At 58.0% G+C, this 26484-nt stretch overlaps 2 protein-coding genes across 3 annotated transcripts in view; one reads left to right on the forward strand and one right to left on the reverse strand.

The window, feature by feature from the left end:
* The window catches only part of ZNF740 (zinc finger protein 740), a 59060-nt gene that overhangs the window by 25411 nt on the left and 7165 nt on the right, over positions 1–26484 (forward strand). The gene's annotated exons all lie outside the window — the stretch shown is intronic.
* On the reverse strand, positions 1754–22424 carry RARG (retinoic acid receptor gamma). Of its 2 annotated transcripts, XM_055583930.1 has the most exons (9): positions 22236–22424; positions 17922–18253; positions 6634–6782; positions 6282–6423; positions 5465–5625; positions 5066–5242; positions 4476–4680; positions 3697–3855; positions 1754–3024 (listed from the first exon to the last, which is right to left on the reverse strand). In XM_055583930.1, the coding sequence occupies exons 2-9, from the start codon at positions 18103–18105 to the stop codon at positions 2825–2827; spliced, it is 1377 nt and encodes a 458-aa protein (XP_055439905.1). In that variant the 5' UTR covers positions 18106–18253; positions 22236–22424; the 3' UTR covers positions 1754–2824. The 2 variants fall into 2 exon arrangements, with proteins under 2 accessions (XP_055439905.1, XP_055439914.1); XM_055583939.1 differs by lacking the exons at positions 17922–18253; positions 22236–22424 and adding an exon at positions 11125–11437.

Consider the following 26484-nt stretch of genomic DNA (forward strand, 5'->3'; position numbering starts at 1 on the left):
ATCCAGGTCTGCCTGCCTCCCAAATTGATGATCTCTCTACTTCCTCATATAGGAATATGACGGGAAGGAAGAAATATGGACGCAGTAAGTACTGTAGGAGGGGGAAGTTAATGACTATTGTTCTTTCTGAAAACCTGGCGCCCACTGACTTAGAGTGGGTGCTTAACTACATTGACTCTGGAGCCAAACTGCCCAAGTTCAAATCCCTGGCTCTGTCACTTACCAGTAATGGGGCCCCAAGTTATTTACTTACCACTCCTGTGGCTGCTTCATCTGTCAAGTGAAACTCATATGATTGTTCTGAGAATGAAATGAGATTATTTGTATCAATTGTTTAGTGGAGAATGTGGCACTTACCACTGGCTGGATAAGAGTGAGAATTGATGGGTGAGAAGTAATAGAAATGGAAGAATGAAAAATTCAAGATCCAGATGCTGGAAAGTTGGGCGACATTGGCACAGGGCCAGGCTCAAAGGATGAGGTTGGGAGTCGAAGGAGTCAAACAGTGGTGGAGCCTGGGATGGGGGTGGCAGAGGTGAACTGGGCAAAAATGAGCACCCACATGGCAGCTGGAGTCGGGCAAGGATGAGGCTGCCGGGAAAAGAGGTTGAGGCCCACAGTTGACCACAGGGAGTTTTAAGAAGGAACTAGACGTGATGTCCGTTCACAGGTCTGTCTCCTCTACTGTGCAGGGACCACAGAGCCCATCTCCTGGCAGGGTGTTCAATGAACACAAAGTGGGGGGAGGGGTATAGCTGCCAGAGGAGCAACTGGGGAGAAGGGGGTCCTCCTCTGGGTGAGCTTCAGCCAGCCTCTGGCTCTCAGACCTCTTGCCCTTCCCCCACAACTGGGGTTGCCACAGCAATGACCCCTCCTTCCCTACAGGCCCTGTGGTTTCCTCTAGAGCTTCTTTCACTTTCTTCTTCTGCTTTTCCCCCCTCTTCTCCCCTGCTCCCACATCCTCAACCTCTCTCCCTATGTGCACAGGTCTTCAGGCGACAGCCAATCACAGGTAGGCAAGGCGCTATCCCAGGGAAGAAGGGAGGGGTGGGTGTTGATGGGGAGACACGGGTCCAGGGAGAGTCCAGGGGCGCAGTGGCAGAGGTCAAAGGCAGTGGGGCTGAGATAGGGGTGCTGCAGGGGCTACAGCATGCAGGGGCAAGGAGAGGAATTCGGACAGAAGCTAAGAGTGGGGTCGTGGAGGGCAAGAAGGGTCATGGAGAGAAGGGTGGGCTCAGAAAGGGCAGATGGATTGACTCAGGTGATCCTGGGATCACGGGGGTGGGCGGGTGGCACGGCTCATGGGGTGAGGGGCTGGCGTAAAACAGACACACCGTAACTGAGATGTACACCCTGCTTCTTTTCTTCTGGGGCCAGGGACCCTCCTGAGAACCAAATGAAACGGCAACGGCCCCCTCCACAGAGAAGGGCAGATGTGCACATCTACAGAACTGTGGGTGGGGACAGCTTAAAGACCCCTGAGGCCCAGCACCTTCCTGGAGGTTCACAAAGTCCAATCTAAGCACCCACGCCTGATGAACATGGGTGGCCCAGATGCTCAGGATGGGCCCTTGTGGACCCCCTTTGGGTCCCCCTCCCACCACGCCCACCCAGCGCATCTCATCCTATTTCCCAGTTGCCCTAAGGAGCCTGCATAATCCACCCTCCTCATCCAGTCCCTGTCCAGGTCACCTAGTTGCTTCCCCCCCACCCCAGGGAGCCACATTACATGAGTTTCCATCACTTTATTTTGCAAAAATAGAAAACTCAGCAATATGCGATACAGCGGGGCGGGGGTGGGCGGTGGAGGAGAAATGTAAACAGAGGGGAGGGGACAGCACCCGGACCCCCCAGAGAAAAAGGGGAGCCAGTGGGAATCTTATTTGGCAGCTAAATACAAACTGGGGATTGGAGGAAGGGAGGGGTCACAGGGGCCCTGGGCTCCCCCTCCCAAGTCCCCTGGAGGAAGGGGTCAATTCCAGGGTGTAAACAAAAGCTAATAAATAAATAGAGGCTTCCTCTGGGTCAGGGCGGGATCAGCTAAGCAGTGCCCACCCCACCTCTCCCTGGGCCAAGCTGCTCTGGGGGGTCAAGGGGGAAGGCACTAGGGGGAGAGGGATCCCCTGGCCCCTCTGTAGTGTAGGAGGGTCCCTGCCCCGTGGCTGAGATGAGGGGCAGGGGGGCCCAAGGCACGTGACAGGGCTGGGGGAGGGGCTTATAACGGAGGCCCCAGTGAAGAGGTGCGGAGTGATCCACATCTGTCCCTTTCACCCTCTGCCCGCCCCCCAGCAGAAATGCAGGGCCCGGGCTGCCCCACTCTGACCTGGCATGAGGATGGGGCACAGCGGGCAGGATGCACCCGGCAGGTGCCTCACGCAGCATTAGGCACCAAGGACAGGGGCAAGAGGGTGGGCTCGGCCCTCCCCCTATGGCCCCCTTTTTGGTCTCTAGTGTTCCTGTTTGCTCCCAGAGGCCTAAGCACCCAGCAGAAGAAGGGGCTGTGGAATGAAGGGTCTTCTTCCTGCCCTGGGGAGCCTGGACCCTGGTGTCTGAGGGGCAGTGCTAAGATTTCAGAGTCCAAACCCAGGCTCACCCCTCTGCCCTCTCTCCTGGAGGGAACAGGGCAGGCCCCCAGGACTGGAGAGGGAGCTGGTTAGAGCAAGATGGGGATGAACACAGAGGCACCCCTGGAAACTTTGGCAAAAATAAGGAGCTCATTGGAAGGGGTGGGGAGAGGGCAGAGCAGGTCCTCCCCCAGTCACTGGCGGTGTCTGGGAGATGGTCAGTCTGCTGCCTAGAGCCCCAACCCCCAAGGCAGGGGAAGTCAGAGACCCTGGTCAGGATGGGGGCTGCGGCCCCCTCTGCCCTGGCCCCCGGGAACCTCATCCTCGCTGGAGGCCTTGGGGTGAGGGCCAGGCTGCGAGGAGTCGTCCTCAAACATTTCGGGGTTCTCCAGCATTTCTCGGATCAGGGGAGGCATCGGGCCTGGAATCTCCATCTTCAGGGTAATGGCCCTTTCTGCTCCTGCAGTGGAGGAACAAGGAGGTTCAGGGGGGCTGAGGTACAGCCCCGACGGCGGCCTCCTTAACTCTGCTTGACTGCCCTCTGGGGCTCCCAGCACAGGCCTGTTACCTCTGTCTGCCTCTTTCTCTCCCTCTTTCTACTGTAGAGCTCCTGGGGACCACTCCTCTGCCTGGAGACTCTGCCTGTCTTCTCTGCCAAGCCCACTGCCCACCTTTCCTTTCAGGCTGTCTCCTCCAAGATCACACAGTGCCCACCTTCCAGCCACACACCCTGGACCCCCTCCGTAAGCCCATGGCTTGCCAGCTGCTCTTAGGGCTGTTCTTAATAACATTTATCACTAGGACTAACATTCATCAAACACTGCGTGCCAGGTGTCCAATCAACCTTCCTGTGATGCTGGAAACATCTGCTCCATCCAGGGCAGGAGGCACTGAACTTTATAACTCAGCACAGCTGTAAGCCTGTTGTGTGTTAACTTGTTTCATCCTCACAAACAGAAAAACAAGGTACAAAAAGGAAAGGTATTTTGCACCAAGTGTTCCCACTAGCATGCAGCGGAGCAAGGATGCAAGTGCAGGCTGTCTGATTCTAGCCCACTCTGCTCTTGTCTCTGCCTGACCTGGGAGACCGGCAGCTCCGAGAAGACAGAGGGGAGGCTTGCTCCCGACTAACCCTTGGTGCTGATGCCCCGGAGGTCAGTGATCTTCATGAGCATCCTGGGGAACATATAGGGCTGACTGGGCCGCCGGCGCCGGGCATAGAGCCTCAGGGCTTCAAGCAGCGGTTCCTGCAGCTTGTCCACTTTCTCAGGCTCCTCCAGGTCCATGCGGTCTTTGGGGATAAGCACAGGTGAGTGAGAGAGACGTGGAAGACAGTGATGAGGGGCTGATCCCAAGGAGCCCTGCTCTATGGCCCTCCAGGCCCCAAACCCTGACCATGAGCCCCACTCAGACCATCTCCCCTGCTCCAATCCCTATACCATGCCCTCTCTGGCAAGTGGTTTTCTCTGGTAAAGCCTGCCCAGGACTTCCCTGGTGGCTCAGTCAATAAAAGAATCTGCCCGCAATGCGGGAGACCTGGCGGGAGACTTGGATTTAATCCCTGGGTCGGGAAGATCCCTTGGAGGAGGGCATGGCAACCCACTCCAGTATTCTTGCCTGGAGAATCCCCATGGACAGAGGAGCCTGGCGGGCTACAGTCCACAGGGTCACAAAGAGTCGGACACGACTGAGTGACTAAGCACAGACCTCTATGTCAGCGCTAGTACCAGGGGTCTCCTCAGCTCCCTGCCCCCCGTTCCCGGCCCTCCCCCTCTTCTCGTTGCTTGTTCCAGGCTGCTGGGCAGTCTGTAACTGGAGCTGAGGAGTCCGGGGTGGGACCAAGGTCTCCAGCCAGGTTGTGGGGTGCGGTGGGAAAGTAATCTGAGTCAGCGCCAGGGGGCGCCCCCACACCTCCGCAGATGAGGCAGATGGCGCTGAGCAGGCCTGTCTCTGTGTCGTCCATCTCCAGCGGCAGGAGCTGCCCAGCGAAGGCAAAGACGAGGTCTGTGAGAGGCCCGAAGCCGGCGTTGTGCATCTGAGTCCGGTTCAGGGTCAGCCCATCGGAGAAGGTCATAGTGTCCTGCTCTGGGGTGTACCTTGTGCAGATCCGCAGCATCTGGAGGTGGGGGGAGGGTTAGTGCTGTCTCTGGGAAGGAGCGCATAGGGTGGGAGGGAAAAGAGCATGAGGTGCAGGTAAAAAGCGAGGCAGTTAGGTCCTAAAGGAGGGCCACCCAAAGCAGGCAGGAGAAGGAAGGCAGACAGATGGAGGGTCTGAAGTTGGGGGAAGAGAAGAGAAGTCAGAAGGTAGGGCATGCAGAAGTCTAGGATCAGATCTCAGGGGCAGAGATTAAGACAAAAAAAGAGCTTGGGTTTCGAGGATATCTGGGGGAGTCCCAGATTGGAGTGGGGAACAGAAATAATGAAATCTTTGTGTGGACCAACTCCATGGTCTCGTCTGAGGGTCAGGCTATGATGGAAGACAGGGCCAGGGTTTAACTCACCAGGATGTCCAGGCAGGCGGCCTTGAGCAGAGTGATCTGGTCAGCAATGCTGAGACCGGTGAAGCCAGGTAACCGCTTGGCAAACTCCACGATCTTGATGATGCACTTGGTGGCCAGCTCGCTGAACTTGTCCCACAGCCCCAGATCCAGCTGCACCCGGTGGTCTGCACTGGAGTTCTGCAGCAACAGCAGGTTAGAAAGCAAACTAAGGCTCGTCCTGTCTTCCTTTGGCCAAAACCCCTGGCTCTCCCTCTGCATGCAGATGCCCTGACCGTTGTCAGCGCCAGACCACGGCCTCCAACACCACCCCACCCATTCTCCAAAGTCAGTGGCCTCTGTCACTGTCTTTGGCCTCTGTCCAAAGTCACTGCCCTCACCGCGGCCCTGCCCACTCCTCACCGTGGTGTACTTGCCCAGCTGGCAGAGCGAGGGGAAGGTCTCCTGATGGGCCTTGCTGACCTTGGTGATGAGCTCTTCTAACTGGGGGCTCAGCTCATAGCTGTCAAGCGACCCTTCTTCCTTCACCTCTTTCTTCTTCTTGTTGCGATCATTCCGTACGGCTTGAGGGTAGAGGCAGATGAGGAAAGGGTCAGGACCCTCAGAATCTCCCTCCCTATCCCCTCTCACGATAACTCAGTACACTGGAGAGCATCCATTCCCTGGGACCCGGTCAGGTCTCTCTGTCTCCTACACTAGCTCCCATTCCCAGGCTGGCTCTCCCCAGCCCCACCCAGGGCCTGCAGCCCCTGCTCCCTCCCTGGGCCATTCGGCTCCATCCTGCCCTTCCTGTCACCCTGCAGGAGCTGGGGAGGGGGGGCAGGATATGCAGGCGGCAGGATATCCACTTATAGCCTTGGCAGCACAATGGCGCAGGGGAGGGGGGGGCACCCCAGATCCACCTCAGGCTCAGTGCTGGGAGCAGGGGAGGGGACTGGCAAGCCCCCCAACTTGCCCATGAAACAAGGAATGTGCAATGGTAACCCCCATTCCCTCATTCAGACGAAGGGTTAAGCTCTGAGAAGAGGGAATGGGAAGGGGTGGGGTCTCCTGGGTGAATGGAACTAATCAAATAGGACTGGCCGAGGAGGAGGCAGCACTCCAGGGCGGCTGGAGGCTGATCACAGAGGTCAGGGAAGTGGGGGCAGCCAGTGGGAAGAGGGTGGCAGCCACAGGCTAGGACAGGAGTGCTCCTGCCCAGGCAGGCCTAAGGGCCTACCTTCCTTGGACATGCCAACTTCAAAGCATTTCTGTAGCCGGCAGTACTGGCAACGATTCCGGGTCACCTTGTTGATGATACAGTTTTTGTCGCGATGACATGTGTACACCATGTTCTTCTGGATGCTGCGACGGAAGAAGCCCTGGGGTTGGGGGTAAGGCGGGGAGGGTCAGTGAAGCAGGATGCTGGGAGTATCAGCCTCTTGCAGGCCTTGCAGGTGGTCCCAGGCTCAGCCACGTCTGTGCAGAGCAGCATCCCTCCCACCCCAGAGGGATACCCACCCACACACAGTCTCTGATCTCACCCAGTCAACTCTGGATGCCCAACGTACCCACATCCACCCCGTACACACCTTGCAGCCTTCACAAGAGCTGACCCCATAGTGGTAGCCAGAGGACTTGTCATTGCACACGAAGCACGGCTTGTAGACCCGGGGAGGTGGAGGGGGCGAGGGCGAGCTTGGCACCATCTCCTCTGAGCTAGTGCTCTGCGTCTCCACCGCTGGGGAGAAGCAGTGATGTGAGGGTCAGGGGAGAAGCCCCCCTCAGATCTCTAGGCATCCTCATCAGATACACACCCCACATTCCCACTTCTTCCTCTGGCTCGGTGATGATACCATCGCCACCACATTGATTTAAAGTCCCAACAACCCATATACAGCCCCAGAGTAAATACTTCCAGAAACCCTCAAATGACTACTATTATCTCCCAACCTGGCCACCTTCCCCTGTAATAATGTCCTATACAACTGCTCAATTCTCCAAATTCTGGGTCCAAGCCATCCCGGAAGTTAAATTCTCTGGGCCTCAGTTTGCCCAGCTACAAAGTGGGTGTGTAAAGGGGTATCGGCCTGTGGTTCTGAACTCTCCAGCCACTCCTCACATTGGGTCCCTGTCAGCAGACTCCCTCCTACCCTTCTCCTGCTCAAGAGGCCACAGATCTGGGGGTGAAGAGGCAATTCCAGGTCACCTGTGGCTAGCACCTGGCTAAATCACCTGCCAGGAGACTCAGAAGGTAGAAGAGAACCGCATCCTCTCTCAAGCAGTACAGGGGAGACAGTCCTGGATCTTTTCCCCCTTCAATGTGTGTGTGCGTGTGCACTCTCAAGTCGTGTCCGACTCTGTGCCCCCATGGACTGTAGCACGCCAGGCTCCTCTGTCCATGGAATTTTCCAGGCAAGAATACTGAATGGGGTTGCCATTTCCTTCTCCAGTCCCGCCTCAAACCATCCCCCAAATAACCACCAATATCCTTTTCCCTAGAAACTGCTGAGACAGTGGAGCAAATGGGACGCAGGGACTGGGAAAGCAGGTTAGGGCACATGCAAAAGCCTTATGTTACACCTGAAGACATGGAGGCCTATGGAGGGATGGGGCAAGCCCAGTACCACATTGCCAGTTATGGGGGTGGGGAGGGCATGGGGGTAGTAGGGAGTAGCGGGGAGCAGAAGATCTCAGGTCTAGATCTAACTGGCCAGGCCAAGAATGAGAGAAGTTAGGAAAGGGAGGCAGGTATTTGCTCAGATTCTCAGGTCTAGAAGTTGTTGGGGGTGTAGCAAACCAGAAGTCAGGTGACAGTGGGTTGTATCCGGGGTTGATAGGGGAGGGGAGTACCTCTGGACCCTCTCTGAGCTATGTCTTCACTCCTAAACCTCCCCTGCAAAAGCTACACACTGCTCAAAAAAGATCTCAGCCCATGCCACGCAGAGAGTTTGTGGAGAGGACACCCTCTGTTTAGGAGGCTGCTGAGTAAACCTCTTTTGAGTGTGTGGTCGGGTCTTCAGAGGGTGGGAAAAAAAAAATCTATAAATTATTCAACCTGTAGGACCAGTTGCCCAAACCTGGAAGGCCTAAGTTAATGCAAGAAACCCTAAAGCCTAATGAGTGTCCCTTGCTTGCACCCACCTCGTGAGCACCTTCTTCCTTCTAAGCTGCTGTAGCCCATCTGGTCAGAAGTCCACCCAAGCTGCCAGAAGGACAGAAAGGCCTGGGATGCCAGGATGCTGGGGTTCCAGATTAGCTCCATCCTCCCCACAGGAGCGAAGCCCTCCCGCTCCCCAACACACACAGACACTCCATTAGCATAAGAATCTAGCTAGAGTGAGATTCCCCAATGAAAAAGGAGAGCAAGGAGTGGAGGATAGGAGGGTGCCTGGAGTCTATTCAGAACCAGGCGGGAGATGGGGGGGGGGGCTGGTGCTGGGAGATGGGGGGTGGGCTGGGATGCCTTTCTTTCAGGATGGCCCCGGTGTCTGAGGGCACATGTGCTGCCCACAGGCCAGTGCGTGGGGTGGTGCTTACCCGCACTGACGCCCTCCCTGCCCGCAGAGCGCTGCCTCATTTCCTCTCTTGCGAAAGGGCCTGGGTGCGGTCAGACTGGCATGGGCCTGTGCCAGCCAATCATGAGAGTGGGGGTGGCAGGGAGACAGGCCAGGGGCAGCTTTTCTCGTACTCAGGGTACTGTGGTCCCTTCTCGGTACCCCTCTGACACACCCTCACCCTTGAACCCTAAAGTGCAGCCCAGCGGCTCTGGTCAATCTGGAGTGAAGGGCACAGGAAGGCTAAGTGGGTCAGCTCTGCTCAGATTCCTTTCTCAGCCCTGGGCAAAGACCCCACCATGACGATGCCTGGCCGGCCTAAGCAGGGGCCCCTGCTGCGGAGGAGGGGGGTGGGCTCTGGGTTTTTCTCCTTTTAAAGCCCAAATTGCTGAAATTGAGGAAATTCCTGGCCAGGCTGAGCGGAGCTTCAAACAAACTCTTTATAACCGGCTGTAAACACTCCCAGCTGCGAGGCCCAGGGCTGAGAAGCCCGGACTCACAATCTGACGACACACACCTCCTTGGAGACACTCTCACACATCAACAACACACAGGGCACAAAAGCAGGCACATTACCAACCAGCTCCTATACCCCAACGGGGACTTGGCACAGAACATCCAGGTAGGCACAGAGGCTCATGCACTCCAGCCACACTGTGGAGGTGGATGCACAAGGCAGACACACAACATCCAGCATTTGCTTCACAGTTGCAAGCAAGAAGCTCTGCCACCAGACAGACACCCATGGCCTGCCAACGCAGCACCAGAATGCTGGAGCTGCCAAGCACTCACAGACACACCAAAGGACTTCTTTCCTTCCCTGGTCTAGACACATAGGTCTAAACTACTTTCTCTGAAAGTGTGTGGGGCAGATCCGAACCCCCCGCAAGGCCCTAGAAGCCCAAACTGTTGGTCCAAACTGACTTGCCAGCCAAGTCCCATGGGCTTCTCTGGGCCTGAAAAAAACCAGGTCCTTGCCGGGTCCCCACAAAAACCGTTCCTGGGAGATTCTTTCCATCTCAGTATATTTCCCAACATACTCCAAATCCCCATCCTATCCGACCATGAGCCGAAAGTTAAGAATTCACAAGGATTTGGTTTGGTGCAAGTCACTAGTTTATGTTTTCCCCGCCCTTTAAATGCTATACTTTTCTTCTTTCTTGCCCCACCCCACCCCACAGTTCGGTCTCCTATTTGCCACCTCCCTCTTCCAGTCTCCCAGTTGTTAAATCTGAGCAGCTCTGCCCTGCAACCAACAGACCCAAAAAAAAAAAAAAAAAGAGAGAGATCTCGTAAACAGCGCTGCCGTGTGCCAAGGAGCGAGGCGCGTTGGCGGGGGCTCAGTGACCCCGCGCGCACACTCCCCGAGCGCCCGCCGCCCGCCCCTTCCCAGAGTGCCCCCCAGTCCCGCATCCCCGGGCTGGAGCGCCGTCCCAGCCCCAGGGAAATTCGGGGGTGTTCCAGGCTCCCCTCCCAGCTCCTCCCCCCCACCCCACCCCCGCCAGGCACTTCGGCCCGGGCTTCAAAGCCGCCTCTCATCTGGACTTCATTTTTACTGCCTCTCAGTCCCCGGCTTTTTATTACCGCTCTGGAAAGGGGTTCCAGGGCCCCAGGCCTGGCATCTCCCATTTCACAGAGAGGGAAAGATGTGTATTTGCGGACCCAGGAGTCCTGCTTCCCCGGCCGCTGCTACCTCCATTCCCCTCCTCACCATACACAAACTTTGCTTGAAGCTTTTCCCTTCCTACTGAAGTTGTGGGCTGGAGCCATAGGAAAAAGTGCACACAACCCTATACACATTTACTAACATTTCTTTTCTCAGTGGGGGAGGGGGGCGCCAGAACCCAATCTGGCCGCCTTAGTGTGCACAACCCCTTCCACCCCGCACACAGCACACCCAGAGGATGCACGCTCCAACACAGCCCTTTCCAAAACCGCCCCCGCGGCCACGCAGGGCACACGCCCTCCCGGCCTCACGCCACAAACAATTCCACACGGGGCCATGCGGACCTGCCAACGCAAGCGGAGGGTGATGCTGCGTGGAGAGACCCCTGCACCCACACTCGCACCGCCTAAGCTAGGCGCTGCACACTCCAGGGATGCCCACGCTCCGCAAACGATATATATATTTTTACACTCGCAACTTCCCACATGGACTTTACAAACGCCACCCACGGTACTGGGTGCCATAGCCCTCCGGGGCCACGAACCTGCCTACACAAACTACCAACGCACCTCGGCCTCTCCCTATCTCCGGGAACCCTGGAGGGGCATCAACCACAGGTCCTAGCTATATACCCACCATCGAAACCACACACACACTCCAAACACTACTGCCCACACCCAAAGGAGTCGCTGAGGCCCCCACTTTTAAAGGGCCAGTACTTCTCTTTCCTACACACCCGACCCTCACATGGAAACGGTCAGAATGCCCGCTTGCACCCCAGGTCCACCTTTTACACATGTAGAGCGAGAGCCGCTGCCTGTCCTGCACCCCACACCCCACCCCCAAGCTCGGGTACCTACACTGCAGACTGGCGGGTTGCGGCCAGGCAAAAGACTCGAGTCCGGCGAAACAGGAGCTGCCGGCGGCTCTGCGCAGCAAGCCAGCCCCGGGTCCGCCTGCCCCGTACAGCCGTCGCGGACCCGGGGCAAATGTTTCCATGCAGTCGTACATCGCGACCCGGCTTGGAGGGAAGCTGGGTGCTGGGAACACCGAGAACCCGCAGCCGATTCCCCCTCCTCCCCCGGCGGCGCCCCGCTCCTGGAGGGGGGGAGGGGGAGGGCTAGCGTAGGGCGCCGGGCTGCATGGGGGGTAAGGGGTGGGCGGGGAAGAGGGGGATCCCCAGCAGGGGAAAGGGACTGGGCGGGGCGCAGAGCCGGGGCTGCCGCTCCTGCCGCGGTCTAGCTCACTCTGGGCGCCTCGGCAGCTAGCACTGGGGAGACCTTTTGTAAAAGCGAAGCCTAGAGGGGTGGGGGGTGGGGCTTAGAGAGCTAAGGGGGCCGGGCACCAAGATGAGCAGAGCTGGGAGTGGAGCGCACACACACATATATACACACACACATACACACACACACACACACACACACTCGCACCGCCGCGCGCTTGCTTGCTTAAGACACACATCCGTGCATGCATTTATTTTGGCAGGAACCACGCATTTGCAAATATGCAATAGTGCACATGCATGTCTGCACGCGCATAAAATCAGAGGTGTACACACACGTTTTTGCAGACACACCTGGCTCGGGAGAATGCTTGCAAGAATTCTCTCTCTACAGCCGGGAGGCTTTGCAAGCTTTTGCACTCAGGCGCGTGCCCCGACCGGGGATGGGGGAAGGAGTGGAGGAACCAAGCACACGCATTTCCTTCGGAGTTTCCCCCTCCCCCCAATAGTCCTTTTTTTTTTTACACAAGTCTGTACAGGCAGGGGTTTCGCGGAGGACTGGGGAGAGGGGAACATGGAGGTCCCCTGAGCGCGGCAGTTCTCCAGAGCCCAGGGACCTGCACTACCTCCACCCCCTCATTCCCAGGCCTGGCTCCTCCCTCTCCCTCCGCGCGCGCGCCGCAGGGCCGAACAGAACATTCCTGCGGCTGGGCGCGCGCGGCCTGCTCCTTCCTTCCCGTCCTCCCCCCACCCTGGTCCGAGGGCCGGAGCGCGCTCCCGCCGTGAACTCTCCGGGAACCCCCCTCGGGGCGGGTGGCCGGGCGCGCTCACCTCCCCCTGACCCGGCCCCGCCCCACCCCACCCCGCCCAGGCCTCAGCCAGCGCCGCCGCGGAGTCCCCCCGCCCTCCTGCGCAGCCGGAGTCCACCACTCCTAGCGCGAGCGGTGCTCCCTCCGCCGCGGCGCTCCCTCCGCCGCGGCCCGGGCCGCCTCCCTCCGAGGCCCCCAAGGCCCGTCCCGGGGCTAACGTTCCCGGAGCGCTTCCACTGCCTCTCCCAGCGCCCCATCCTCGAAACTGACATCACTTGTAGGGCGCAAAGCTGCTCCCACCGTGCCGACTGCGTCTCAGACCACACTGCCCTCCTGAGTGCCAACTCCCCTCCCCCAGAGTGCCAATGCCCCCAAGTGCCCAGTGCCCCTCTCGGCAATAACTGCGAGTCTGGTCGGTAGCTGTTCTCAAAGCCATTCGATACCCCTACCGATGGCAAACTGCCCCTTCTACCCTTTGGTGCCACATTTAGTGCCCTTCGGATCTCCGAGGGCCGCCCCACTCGTTCCTCGCGGGCCCCTTCCGGGCACTGAGCGCCCTCGCCCGGCGAAGAAGAGGGTGAGGGGGCGGGGGTTTGGCCACGTCAAGAGTTTGCCCTCGCCGGGCCGGGCCGACTCGGGGACCCTGGCCCCGGGACAGCGCCGGCGGCGGCGACTCCCGGAAACCGCCCCCTCCTCCGCGCCCCGCCCGCCGCCCGGCCGCCCGGCCGCCCGGCGGGCCGGCCCAGCCGGCTCTGTCAGCGCCGCTCAAACGGGGAGCGCCGGGGGAACAGGAGCGGCGCCCGGCCCGACCCATTCCCCCGCCCGGCGGCGGTGGCTGGGCCAGGGCGGGGCGCGCTTTTCTAAGAATCTGTTGTACGGGGTGGGGGGCGCACTGGGGTGCCGCTGGAGTGGGGCGCCAGTTTGGAAGAATAAAGAGCAGGAAGGGGTGCCAGAGTAGGCGAGGGAAGGGAAGGCAGGAGCGGAGGAGGGGCCGGGGTGGCTGCCGGGGACTGAAGGGGGTGGGCTGGGAAGGAGGGCCTGGTTGGCGGATGGGGGAGTCTGGGGTGGCAGGGCCGACTGGGGGGGCTGGAAGCAGGGATGAAGAGGGAATGTATTGGTCTTTTCCAGTTTAGCCTTCCTGAGCTCCCAGTTCTTGCCCTCAACCCCAAATACACCATCTCTGGATGCAGCCATTCCCCACGAAGAGAAAAAAGGGGCGACAGATTTCTGATTCAGAACCTGGCCAGTGGCAAAAACAGCAATTAAGTGCAAAATGAGGAGTACCCCCAAAACAAGGGGGGAAAAGCCCTGATTAGTCAACTCCAGGCTGCCAGTCTCTCCCACCCCACCCCACCCTTCCCCCTCAGAAATCTGAAAGGTCCCAATTAAGTCAGGCCTGCCTGGTGGGTAATTAGAACCAGAAGTGGCCAGGCCACAGGGAGGGGGGTTGGGAGTGGGGCACAGGAGGTGTGGGGGGAGGGCTCGGAGAAGTCATGAGTCCTCAATAGCCCCCCCTTTCTATTCACCAGATGCACCCCACTCCTCATCAGCCCATCTGTGTGTGTTTCCCAAGCACTGCAGGGAGAGGGGTCCTTAGAAGGGACTAGGCAATGTGATGTCAGGCCCACCCTAACCCCCAACCCCAACCCCCCATTCTAGACAGTCTTAGCCTTGAAGAGAAGGTAAAAAGATGGGGGAATCTAGTGCCCCCTCTTTTCCCCAAAGTCCCCCCAGCCCTTATTGCAGCAATTAGACCCATTAGCCTTCTAGCATTTCATGGGAACCAGATGTTCTCCACCAGCCTGGTGGGAGTATAAGGGGGGGCTGCTGCCTCACTCACCCCCTTGCCTATGATCCCTGCCACCAAAGTGCACCCCTCCCAGCTGGAACCCCACAAAGCATGGTCCCAGAGGCAAGGAAGAGTGTACCCCATCCCCCACTAATGAAGCCTTTCACACTGAGCCTGGCATGGTCACCCCTCAGAGCCTCGACCACCCTGGAAAGGATGCATTTGGCCATCAAGGGGCTGTGTGGAGGGGAGGGACAGCTAGCTCCTTCTGCATCTCTCCTTTGCTCCCCTCCTGCCACCTTCTGGAAGGGGCTTGAGGATAACTGGCTCTGAATTCCTCACACTAAATTCTCGTTTTCTTCCAAAACCTTCCCTCAAAAAACTGAAGAGGGGGCATTTCGAAGCAGAGAAGGCCCCACCCCAAGGGTAAGCCTAACTTAGGAGTCCCACCTGAAGGGCAATGAATGGGAGGGGTCTCCAGAGGTGGGGGCAGCAGTGGAGCCGAGGGATAGGGAGGTGTGAATGAGGAACCCGGGGCCCAAAGCAGGGCGGTGAGGAGCGCTGGGCAGGATGGGGGCTGGGACCGGGTAGGGGGCCAGGAGAGGGGGGTGCAGCCTGGGCCCCAGCGGCGGCGGCTTGCCCAGCTCCCCCCGCCAGAGAGGTTTCCTGTTGCAATCAAAGCCCCGTTTGTGTCGGCCTGGAGCTGGAGCTCGAGCCTGAGCAGGAGAGACCAGGAGGGGAGGGGAAGGAGGCAGCGGCTGGGGTTTTTTCCTGGAGGAGGCCTCGCTGCTGCCGCCTGCTCACCACCAGGCCCGCCCGCTTAACAAGGCCCTGGCCTCTCCCGGAGTCTGGGTTCTCTCTGTGTCTGTGCCTTCCAGCCTGTATATTTCCCTCTCTTGTTTAGGTCTCTGAGTCTCTCTTTTTCAGTTTCTTTTAAGTAGAACTCTTTTTCTTCCTGTGCCAGCCTGTCTTCAGTTTCTCCATGTGACTTGGTATGGTGCAGCCTGGGCTCTGTGACCCAGAGACACTGTCACCAATTTCAGAGGACAAGCAGGGCTAGGTCGTCAGGACACCAGCTATCTTCTAAAGAGGGGGAGGCGGGCAGGGCAGGCCTTCCCTTTCCTTCCATCACACTCTGTTCCCTGCAGTCTTGATAAAACAAACACAGATCACACCAGTGGCCATAACACTGAGATACACAGGGACACAGACACCAGGGTTTCATGTGTATGAGTGAGCAAGCACACCCAAACCTTCGCGCATGTGTACACACACACACCCCCCTCCAGTTTTCCACACATGCAGGCCTGTGCTTGCCTTGGCAGCACGTGTTCCCTTCCCCTCCCCTCCTCCAACAGGCGGTTCTGAGATGCCTTACCCACTCAGGCCCCCGCGGCACCCCAAGAGATGAAGCAAGACTGCCCTTCTCAACATTAGTGTCTCCAAGGTGCTGGGGACCCAGTGGTGGGATCCAGGAGCCAGCCCTGGGGCTAAGTTCCAGAATCCTTCACAGTCCACCCTCCCTCCCACAGACGAGCAACAGAGGCTGAGGAAAGAGAGCCAGCCACCAGGTGAGCATGGCTTTGACTTAGGCCTCCAGTCCCCTTCCATTAGATTGCCCAGTCACAAAGGGAAGGGAAGTGAGATTACACTTTCCCCCTTCAGCCACTGCTGCCCCGTGGGAGGTCTCTCAGACTCTCCCAGCTGCCTCCCTTTCCTCCACCACTAGATGCTGCGAGCCCCACTCCCAGGTAGCTGTCTGGACCCAGGCCTTTCCCTCCTCCCCTCCCCACCGCCACCTCTCTGCCCAGGCCTGTCCCCTGCTGCCAGCCGCACCCTCCCCAGCTACAAGCCCAGGTTCTGGCTCCTCCCTTGGATTTCTTCTTTCAGCCCCCCTCCTTCAGGGCAGCCTTTGGGGATAGAGCTTAGTCTGACCCCTTCCCCTGCCTTGACCTCACTTTGAACCCTGACCTTGCTCTCCACGTGTCCAGGGTACAGGGGCACATGGAGAACTTCGCTGGGGGCTGGCTCCTGGCTCTCCGCACTCTCCCTGACACCATTCTTTCTCCTCTGCCTTCTACCCCCACTCCCTTAGTTGCCTGAGGAAATGGGAGAATCAAGTCCCAAGGGACTGAGTTGTACTGCTCTTTGCAAGAAGGGCATTCATGTGGGAGGGTGGTTCCCTCCCACCTCCAAGACCCTGGGACAGATTCATGGGGTGCAAATGAGGTAGGGGAAGCCCAGCTGAGGTTTACAAAAAGGGGGGCTTTGTGCTCCCTCCTTCACCTGCATGCCACCCAAATAACCCCTGCTGGACTACAGACAGGCCACCAGCAGGCCTCACCAAACCCCAGACACACCGTCAGCAGCCCATGAAATACCACCTCACTCCTCACACTGACTCTTTGTTGCAACCCTGGAATTCTGTGTGTGAGCAGCGTCTCAGGGCCACACTGTGCATACAACTGCACATGGCCTTACACACACACACACACACACACACACACACGCCTTCTCTAGGTGAGCTTGCTCTTTCCAGCAGAGCTGCCAGCCCCAGTCCTGTCTAATCACCCCTTCACACACACACACACACACACAACCCTCCAAGCGCCAGCTCCTGAACACAGGCCCCTTCTCTCCACCTCTCTCTCTCTGAGCTTGTGGAGCTATAAGGGATGTTATCTTTATCTTTTGGTCTTCTCTTCTCCCTCTCTGTTTCTCTGGAGCTGCCCCTCTGTCTATCACCTCCCCTCCTTTCCAGGTGGGACCTTCTCTGCACCAGCTCCCACACTGACCCTCTATCCCACAGAGGCCAGCATCCTAGCCCTCCAGCTCCTGGGCACTCATGCCTGAAATGACCCCGCAAGGAGGATCCACTCCCAAGAGGAAGGAGAGGGGACCCAGAGGGAAGAAGAGAGGCCTCAGCTTGCTGCTGTCAGCTTCACCCAAAGAGGGCAGGACTGAGGGACAAGCAGGGATCTGCACAGCATGTGGGCACCGGGCCAGACCAGAGAGAGAGAGAGAGAGAGGAGTCTACAGCCCACATGGCTGGCAGAGAGGATGCTGCTGGGACCCCCCTCCACTTCCCCGGATTACTTATGAGACAAGAGCTACCTTCCCTGTAGCTATTTCCACCCATCCCAGAAGCAAGGGGCTTCCCTGGTGGCTCTGCTGCTAAAGAATCCGCCTGCAATGTGGGAGACCGGGGTTCAATCCCTGGGTTGGGAAGATCCCCGGGAGAAGGGAATGGCTACCCACTCCAGTATTCTGGCCTGGAGAACTCCATGGGGTCACAAAGAGTTGGACACGGACACTGAGCGACTTTCACTTAACCAGAAGCAAGAGGGAAGTTTCCTGACCACAGACATCTCTGGGTACCTGGCACTAGATTCCGTTCCTCTTTTTTGCAGCCTCCCGCTAATTCAGGACAATTTCACCTCTCGATCCACGAGTCAGCAGATTGTCCTCCCAGGCTCCTCCACTTCACAGCCTGGCTCCCCACACCCCTCCACTGCAGGCAGGCAGCAGCCTCAGACTTCCCCAGACCCACCCTTGGCTGCCCATACAAAGAGGTTCTCCCTGCTAGTTGACTCGCTCAGGAGGCAATTTCAGAGTCCCAAATTTTAGGCATGCCACTTTCCCATCCTAGCTGTACAGGAGGACTCGCATTCGTAAAGATGTTCATTTGCTCCATATCGAGACCCCCTCATGGCTACTCCTTTAGATCAAAGCCCTAAGCCTGCCTGCCTTCCTAACGAGGACACCAGTTCTCTCATCCACCCACCAATGCCCTCCTGTTTCCACTTGCCCTCATCCCCCACGATCCCTGAGACTCACACAGAGAGGCCATCTCCTTGGGGAGGTCAGGCTGCCCCAAGCCCCGGAAGCTAGGGCTCAGCATCTCGAAAGGTGGAGACCCCCTGAGTGCCCCTGGGAAGGCGAAGGGGAAGCCAGCCCCTGGGTAGCCAGAGCCAGGACCCAGGGCACCAGGCACAAAGAGTCGCTCCTTATTGGTGGCCATGGCCGCGGCAGTGTGGGAGGCTGAGTCCCCTGGGGTCTGCTGTGGGCGGGGGACTTCTTCAGCCACAGCCCCCGCCCATGCCCACTGCCCTGGCCTGGGAGGCTCCGTGCCCGCCCTGCCTGGCCTGCTCACTGGGTCTCCAAGAGTCCTAAGGAGAAAGAAAGGAAAAGGAGGGATGAGAGAATGATCACTTTGAGGTTTCAAGCCCCATGACCCTCACCCAGCTAGTCTTTTCTCTCCTTGCTGCCACAGTTTGTACTGCTCAGGGCCCTCTGTACACAGTGGGGGACACAGGGTGGGAGCTGATGCAGGCTCAGAGAAACTCGCCCAGAAAGGGTAAACTAAGTTTACAAGGTGAATGACAGCCTCTAGACACACAGCAGAAAGGACTCCTAAGCTAGGAGACCACTGAACACCATCATGGGCTGAACTCTTGATTTAACACTCACATCAATCCTGCGAAGTAGGAATTATGAGTCCCATTTCACAGATAAGAAAACCGAGGTTAAGGGACTAATTAAAGGTCACATGGCTGTAAATGGTAGAGACAAGATTCAAACTCTACCACTCTGGAGAAAGCGACCATATCTTTTTTAACACTTTTATCACAAAATGTTACACCTCTCTGGAACACAGATCCTGAAGCCAGACTATCTGAATTGATCCCTATCACTTCTGAGCTGCGGGACCTCTGATGTATTAACGTTACTTAATCTCTCTGGGCCTCAGTTCCCTTCTTTGCCAACTGTGAATAATAAGGCCCACTTCATAAGGTTATTACGAGGATTAAATAATTTACCATATGTAAAGTGTCTAGAATAATATAGGACACATACTAAAGGCTTTGTGTCTCTCATGTTCTTTTTCCTTGTCCCTTCTCTTCCGCCACCTCCTTTAATTTGCGTTCCTTTCTTTCCATCTTCCTCAGTGCTCCCTCCTAGTCTGTCTCTGTCTCCAATGATGCCTCGCTTCCTAACCTCTCTTCACACCCACGGAGGCTGATGGAAGCCCCGGTCTGTGCCAGGCATGATGCTAGGAAGCTCCTCTCTCTGTCCTCAGTTCACTTTGCTTCTCCATCTCTTCTCTCTCTTCTCCGAGCCCTCTGCACATAGCAAGCCCTCTCTACATCCCCCCTTCCTCTAATATAGCCTGACCCCTGAGCCCAGGGGAGGGTGGGGAGGGGGGAAGAGGAAGTGAGAATCCTAGGTTAGGCAGGTGGCTCCTCTCCTGATGCGCTGATAAGGGGAAGGTTGTTGGCTCTCCTAGGAGCACCAGAACCGCCCACCTGTCTCGGGAGTTAGGGACTGGGAAAGGAGAGTCATCTCAGCCTAGGTGCCTCCTCTACCAGCCAGAATGTAATGGACTAGATGAATAAGGTCAGAGAGCGAGGACAGAAGAGAGCGAAACACAGAGTCCTCGGGGTAGGCAGCCCCAGAGGTAGATAATGGGTATTTTACATCTCTTTCTAAGATCAATATCTTTCCATCTTTGTACCTCTGTTTTTTCATTTTTCCCCTCTCTTTTTTATCTCTCATCTGCCTTGGCTTTCAAGTTCCTGAAGGTAGATTGTCATGGCGGTTACAGGAACTCAGACCCCAAGCCCACTCAATCCCAATGCATAAAGCAGCCGCTGCCCCTCACTTGCCACCACTCAGATCCCCAGCACCCTGACTCTTCAACCCAGGGTGTCCCTAAGTCCTAAAAAAACCTGAACTCTGAGTCCCCAGGGTTCATCTCCTTCACCTTACCCTATTCCCTGCAGTCCTCTTCCCAGGTTAAGCCAAGGTAGAGCCAGGAGTCCAGGCCCCTGAGGCCCCTGGGCCACAGCTTAACAGGCTGGGCCACATTCCAGGTGGATTAACCCCTCCAATGCCAAGGGTGAGAAGCTACTAGAGGTCCCCCCATCTTCCCCAGACTGGCTTAGGCTGATAACTTGGCTTTGTGGTCCAGGACTCTCTGTCTTTGCTTCTCACCTGTGGGTGGGAAACAGAGACCTGAGGGCAGAGTAGGAGGACTTGGAGGGTCCCAGAGAAGGATGCTCAGGCTCCTAGTCCTTGTGGAGGAGTGAAGCTGTGAGTGAGTGAAGGACAGCCCAGCTCTCCCGGGAACTTCCTCTTATTTTGCCTCAGAGAAGGAACTTGAGAGTTGAGTGAAGAGAGGAAGGGGAAAGAGATTCATCCCAGTTCTGAACCTTGGTTTCTCTGCCTTGCTGAGAAGAGAAGGGGAGGGTCCTAAGTCTTCGGTAGAGGAAGGGACCAAGGAATTGAAGACAGTGGTACACAGTGTAAAAGGAAATCCTAAAGTAGGAACCCAGAGGCCATGGTACTTCAGGGGGACCTGAGGAAGGGAGAACGGACTTCTTTCCTCCCAAGATGCCACCTCAGGTGGAGAGAGCTGACCAGGGGAAAGCGGGCCCTTACAAAGCTGCTTCTCTTCAAGTTGAGGTGGAGTTGAGGGGAGGGCATGGATGAAGGGGGCTGCCGGATGGAGGTGGGGGTGTCTCTCTGCTGGCTTGCCCGCTCCAGAGCCTGGAACAAAGCTGCTCTTGTCGGCGGCTCTCCACCCGCTGCCCCCCTCCCCTCTGTATAAACACGACCACCTTTTTCCATGACCCCATCCCCAGCCTGGGCGGAGGACCCAGGCATCCTCTGCTCTGGCCTGGGCCCCCAGCCTGCTCCCCAGGAGGCAACGGCAGGCCGGGTTTCCCTGGCCTCCTGCCACCCTCGGGGGAGTCCAGACCCTTGAGTCTCCACCTCCCATCCCCGTGTGCCCTCCCTCTACCTCACTGGCCCCAGGGAGGGGCAGTACCCAGGAGGCAAGCAGGCAATGCCAGTGGAATGTGTGTGGGCATCGGAGGGCACGGGTAGGGTGGGGCAGAGGGGGGAACTGGAGGTGCCAGTTGGGTGGCTTTCTGAGCCAGGGGTGGGGGTGTGCCGGGATGGGGGTGTGTGCCCTGTGCTGCCTACTAGGCTCCAAGCCACAGCATGTGTGTGCATATGTTTGTGCGAGAGTGTTTGTCTATTTGGGATACCCAAGCTCCAGGACCCCTCCCACACTGCCTCCTGCCCCCTCCCCTGTCTTCTCTTTTCTCGCCTCAAGGAAATGAGACACCACCTGTGGTCCTCAACCCTAAGTCAGCATCTGAGCAGTGATGGTAAGGGTACAAACCTCAGACTTCGGCACTGGTACCATCACCTGCCCTAGATGTGGGCCCTGAAGGAGCACCACCATCTCAGCTTCTTGCCCCACAGACCCCTCCTCAGGCTACTTGCCCCCCTCCCCCGCCCCAGCATACTCTTACCCTCTGGCCACCTGCAGAGACTCCCTCCTACAGACTGGGTCAGGACGAGGGAACTGGGCTGTAAGAGCTGGAAACAGGGAGGTAGCGCCAGTAAGGCTCTGGGACTGGAACTCCTGGGTCCCTTCCCCAGTCTCCCTGCTTTGCCTTTGTTCCATTCAGGCTCCCCTCAAGAATACTCCGGAGGAGCCCCCCACCTCTGCTGGAGGGAGCCAGGACTCACATCCAAGGTTGTAGACTTGAGAGAGGGACTCCTGCACTGCAGTTCAAGGCAGTTCAAATTCACTGCGGTTCAGCTATACAGACCCCTATCCTATCCACTTGTCTCTCCAAACTTCCGGACTCAAAAGGACAGAATCATTTGCCTCTGGCCCTTCTGATGTCCAAGTGGTGCCATTCCACTAGGGAAGGAGGAACTTGGATCAGCGTGGACCAAAAATCCTCCCCTCAGATTCCCCAGGGGAAGCCTGAGGGGAGGCGGATGATGGACTTTCCCCGCAGGAGGGGACCCTATTCCCCTCACACTCCGGGCACAAAAATAAGGATAGAAGCCCGCTGGCTGATGTTCTCCCAAAGCTCTCCCAGAATACTCACCACAATGAAGGGTGAATACAGCCCAGCCCAGCCCAGCCTGTCTTCCCCAATCCCTTCCCACCTCAGGGCTGACCCCCAAGTCGGGGCCAGGAAGCCCCCTCCACCCCTGCGGACAGCCAGACCCGCGCGGGGAGGAACCGAGCCGGCGTGGCTCCCGGCGCCCCCGCCCCCAGCCCACCTCGCCCGAGGAGGACCCGGGCGTCCGCGGCGGCGGAGCCTGCGTCCCCGCCTGACTCACCTGGAGGGGGAGGGAGGGGGAAGGGAGGCCGCCGAGCCCCGAGGTCCCGGCGTCGGGCGGTCGCGGGGATGGAGAGTCGCAGTGGCAGGGGCTCGCGGTGATGGGGGGTTCTGGGGGGGCACGGACTCTAGGCTGGGACGGTCCCGGGGCCTCTCGGAGCCCGCCCGCCCACGTGACCGCCCCAAAATATCCGACACATTTTCTCCCAAACCGCACACTGACTCTGCAGGCGGGGACACGGAAAATATTTTCTTTCTTTTTCTCCCTCCCCACCCCCCCCACCTCCCTCCCAGCCCGGCTCCCTCCTCCCCCTCCCGCCCTCGCTCCTCCCTACCCTGCCGCCTGCCCCTGCCCGGCTCCCTCCTCGGTGCCCTGGGGCTGGGGGGCGGGGGACTGGGCGGGGCGGCCCGGGACGCCTGGGTCTTTGCCCCTCCCATTTGCTGGGCTTCCGTGGCTCCGTCCCCGGGAGGCCGGGCAAGGCTGGCAGAAGAGGTCAGTGTCCTGGGCCCATGATGCCACCCTTTCTCTCTGGCACTTTCCCCATTCCTGCCATTTGCGGGGTGGGGGGGTGGGGGGGCACTGGTTGAGTCCTCTGGCCGGACTGTGGTTCCCGGAGGCTAGTCTCTGTACCTCCTCAGGACGGGCAGTGAGGGCTGTCCTCCCAGGGGTGGCTTGACCGCGCAGGGATCTGCCAGAGCAGAAGCCACTATCTTCACCCTGCGCTTAGCCTTCACCTGCGTGTCAAAGTAGACTCTTCTTCCCCACGCCTACCCCAGCCGGTCCTTAAGTCCCGGGAGCAAACTGGTTTAACTAGTGGAGGTTGTAGGGGTTCTGAGGCTTGGGCTTAAAGACCTCCTCCTCTCTCTGCCTTGAGTAAGCTGTGGGAGCTAGGTCTCCTGGGTCCCCGGCTGGCTGCCAAGGCCATCCCCACCTTTAGGCTTGTATCTGGAGGGGAGAGGCTGGGAAGGAGGGCCAGGGAACTGTAGCTGGGGGTGGGAGGAGCCTTGCGCTGGGTGTGAGAGAGAAAGCCCAAGCCGAGGGTGTGTGTCTGCCTTAACTAGCGCCTGCCTGCCTGCCGGCCTGGTGGATGCGCCACGAATGTTGTTGACGCTGGGTGTGTGTGTGTGTGTGTGTGTGTGCGCGCGCGCGCGCGCGCGCACGCACCCAGTGTGAATGTCAGTGTCTGATGGGGACATTCCTCCAACTTCAACGTGACCACCACAGACTCTCAGTCCCTAGAGTTGGAACCCCCAGGGTGTCAGCATCCATCCTACTGAAGACAGAGCCAGAGAAGAGGAGGGAATGTGAAGTCCAACCTCTGTGCACAGAGCCCCAACACTCCTACAGGGACTAGGGTGGGAGTGAGAGAGTGGAGAAGGGCAGCAGCAGGAGGGAGGGCTGGGCCGGGCCGGAGAGATGCACCCAAAGGAAGTTCCCAGCAACAGTCCCAAGTAGCCGGCACTGGGGACACTGACTCGGTCGTGTCACATTTTCCGTACTGGAATTACCTTGTCCATACTGCTACCCTGAGGACCAGGCATCTTCCCTCCCAGGAGAGGGAAAGGCCACTTTTGGTAGCCAGAGTCAGATGAAGGGGAGGGGGATAAGGGGGCCTGCGGTGGCTCTCTCAAGAGAACAGGAGCTGCAGATGGGGTGCTGACAGTTTCTCCCTTTCACTCTGGGGGTGGGAAGAGCTGGGAATAGATACTCCAGGGTCCCGTCCCCAGGTGGCCTGGCTGCTGTTGACTTTGCTTGGTTACCCTGGGAGCAGCTCTCAGCAGTGTGGGAGGGGCGGGTGTTGGGGAGTTGGACCCAGGCGTCCAGGCCGGGGTGAGATGGCACTCAGCCTGTGTGGCAGGGATCCTGCCAGGAGGCTGCGAAGTTAATCCCTCCTGCCCTGGTGATGGTGGCGGCTGGCGAAGGAGGGCGGGCCCAACTGTGGTTTGTGAATGTGGTCCTGATTCCCCCTCCCCCTCCCAGCACATCTGTACTTGGTTTACAGTGAATGAGTCTCCTGTCCTCATGAACCGGGCGAGGGCACCGCTCCCTCCCTGGCTCCTGGCCGGGCATCCTGACACAGAATCAGGCGCCACCCACCCCCAGAACGCTCTCCCTGCTGGGTAGCCCTTTCCCAACTCTTCCCCTTACCCTTCTTAGAGGGGCTCAGGGGCTGGTCCCGTCCCCCAGAGCTAGAGCTCGGAGACTAGGCAGCCAGGACAGCGAATGGAGCCAGGGAAGCTAACGGGGCGGAGGGTGGGGGTGGGGGACAAAACTCTTGGATAGCCTGGAAAGAGGGAGTGGTCTGGAATTCCATCTGTCTCTGCCTTCCTCATTGTCTTGGTTTGTCTGTCTGTCTGTGTCTTTGTCTCTGGTGGATGTTTGTCCATCGATCCATCTTGGAAACTGTGGCTCCGCCCTTCTGGCCTCTATGGTCCCCAGCCAACTACAGCAGTCAGGGGGCGATGCCCAGGAAGACCCGCCCTGCGCCGGCCCCTCCCCTAGGGATTGCCTTGCCCCGCGCCCGCCCCCACCCCTCCCCAGCACCCAGTGACTGGGGCCTGTGGGCTGCAGCGGTTTGGAAGTCAAACCAAACTGGCAGATTGGGGAGCAGAGAAAAGGGGTATTGTGAGGGGGTCAGTTTCTTCTCTCCGTCTTGCACTGCAGTCTGTGCTCTGTCCAGTGATTCCAGGAGGAAGCTTGAGAAGAGGGCCTTCCACTCTGGAAACTGGTGGAGAGAGCTCCCCTCATTTCTCCTTCTCTTTGGTCATCCCTAGTTCTAGGCTTTGCTCTGTTTGTGGTTGCTCCACTTGATCACCCTGGCAACTTAAGAAATGATATCTTGGGGGCCCTAGAACCAGGCTTCCTTCGCTCCTTATATCACAAAAAGGAGAGAAAATGGATCCAAACTTCCAGCCTACCTGCCCTGATTTGCCATATAGCCCAGCCCTAATTTTCACCCTTGCCTCCTCCCCAGCAGCATCAGGACATTGAATAGGTAATCTGCCCAAGCCCAGTCTGCTACTGGGTGGACGTCCCACACCACGCTCAGAGGTGGCTGGCAGATGTCTGGGGGTGGGGGTGGGGGTGGGGAGGGGGTTTGAAAGGGAGGGGAAAGCTCTGTTACAACCCCCAAGGACATCATTAAAGCACGAAAGTGCCATCGGGGCTTGGAGACCAGGGCGCCCAGGGAGAGCATGATGAAAACATGTTTTGTACAACACGTGTCTTTCCCGTCCTCCCCTCCCCTCCCACCTCCTCCCCCAGGCCTGCTCTGTGCCGAGGCTGGTGCCAGCCTTGCCCTGAGTGCTTCTCAATTCTACCCCTTGTATCAGGCCTATTTTTCTGCTTGCCACTTTGTTGGTTCTCCCAGTGAATGACTTTGTGTGTGGAAGTTCTTACCAGCATCAGAAATACCCTGATCCCCACAGAATAAGGCCTTGACTTTGCAACACAGGATTTTAGGACTACCCTAAACAACTCTAGGAATTTCTTCCCTGAACACGCACCATTCATTAATTCAACAAATCTTTATTAAACACCCACTGTATGCCAAGCACTGTGCTGCTGCTAGCTAAGTCACTTCAGTCATGTCCAACTCTGTGTGACCCCATAGACGGCAGCCCACCAGGCTCCCCCGTCCCTGGGATTCTCCAGGCAAGAACAGTGGAGTGGGTTGTCATTTCCTTCTCCAATGCATGAAAGTGAAAAGTGAAAGTGAAGTCGCTCTGTCGTGTCTGACTCTTCGCTCATGTCTGATTCTTCGAGACCCCATGGACTGCCACCTACCAGGCTCCTCTGCCCATGGGATTTTCCAGGCAAGGGTACTGGAGTGGGTTGCCATTGCCTTCTCCGAAGCACTGCGCTAGGCCCTAGGAATCTGTAGGAATCTCCTTGGGCCCAAGTATCCAAGGAAATCAGGAAAGACTTTGGCGAGGGGAGGAAGTGAGGAGGAGAAGGGAGAGAAGGGAGGGCAGAAGAAGAGTATGTGCAAAGGCCCTAGAATCAAGGTCCTGGCTCCCAACCACCCTGCTCCCCCAGAAAGAACAGGGGCCCTCCATTCCTGCTCCTCTGATGGACTTTGAGTCACTACAAGGGGGGGATGGTGAGCACCTCCTAACGGCCAAAGCGCTCTAGGACCCTAGGACATCTGGTGCTCTTTCCCTGGAAAGATTCCATCCATCCCTTCATCTCTTCCTCCAGAAAGGGAAACAGAGGCACAGATAGAGAGGAGCAAGCCACAGGCTTAGGC

Source organism: Bubalus kerabau, chromosome 1 (genome assembly GCF_029407905.1).
Source record: "Bubalus kerabau isolate K-KA32 ecotype Philippines breed swamp buffalo chromosome 1, PCC_UOA_SB_1v2, whole genome shotgun sequence".
Taxonomy (NCBI): Eukaryota; Metazoa; Chordata; class Mammalia; order Artiodactyla; family Bovidae; genus Bubalus; species Bubalus kerabau.

What these genes read in the sequence shown, in the direction of transcription:
- RARG (XM_055583930.1), bottom strand. Translation starts at nt 18,105, where the DNA reads ATGGCCACCAATAAGGAGCGACTCTTTGTGCCTGGTGCCCTGGGTCCT. An exon ending in GCTCTTGTGAAGGCTGCAAG is followed by an intron (nt 6,424 to 6,633) that starts GTGTGTACGGGG and finishes CCCCAACCCCAG; the next exon opens with GGCTTCTTCCGTCGCAGCAT. An exon ending in AGTTGGCATGTCCAAGGAAG is followed by an intron (nt 5,626 to 6,281) that starts GTAGGCCCTTAG and finishes TCTACCCTCAAG; the next exon opens with CCGTACGGAATGATCGCAAC.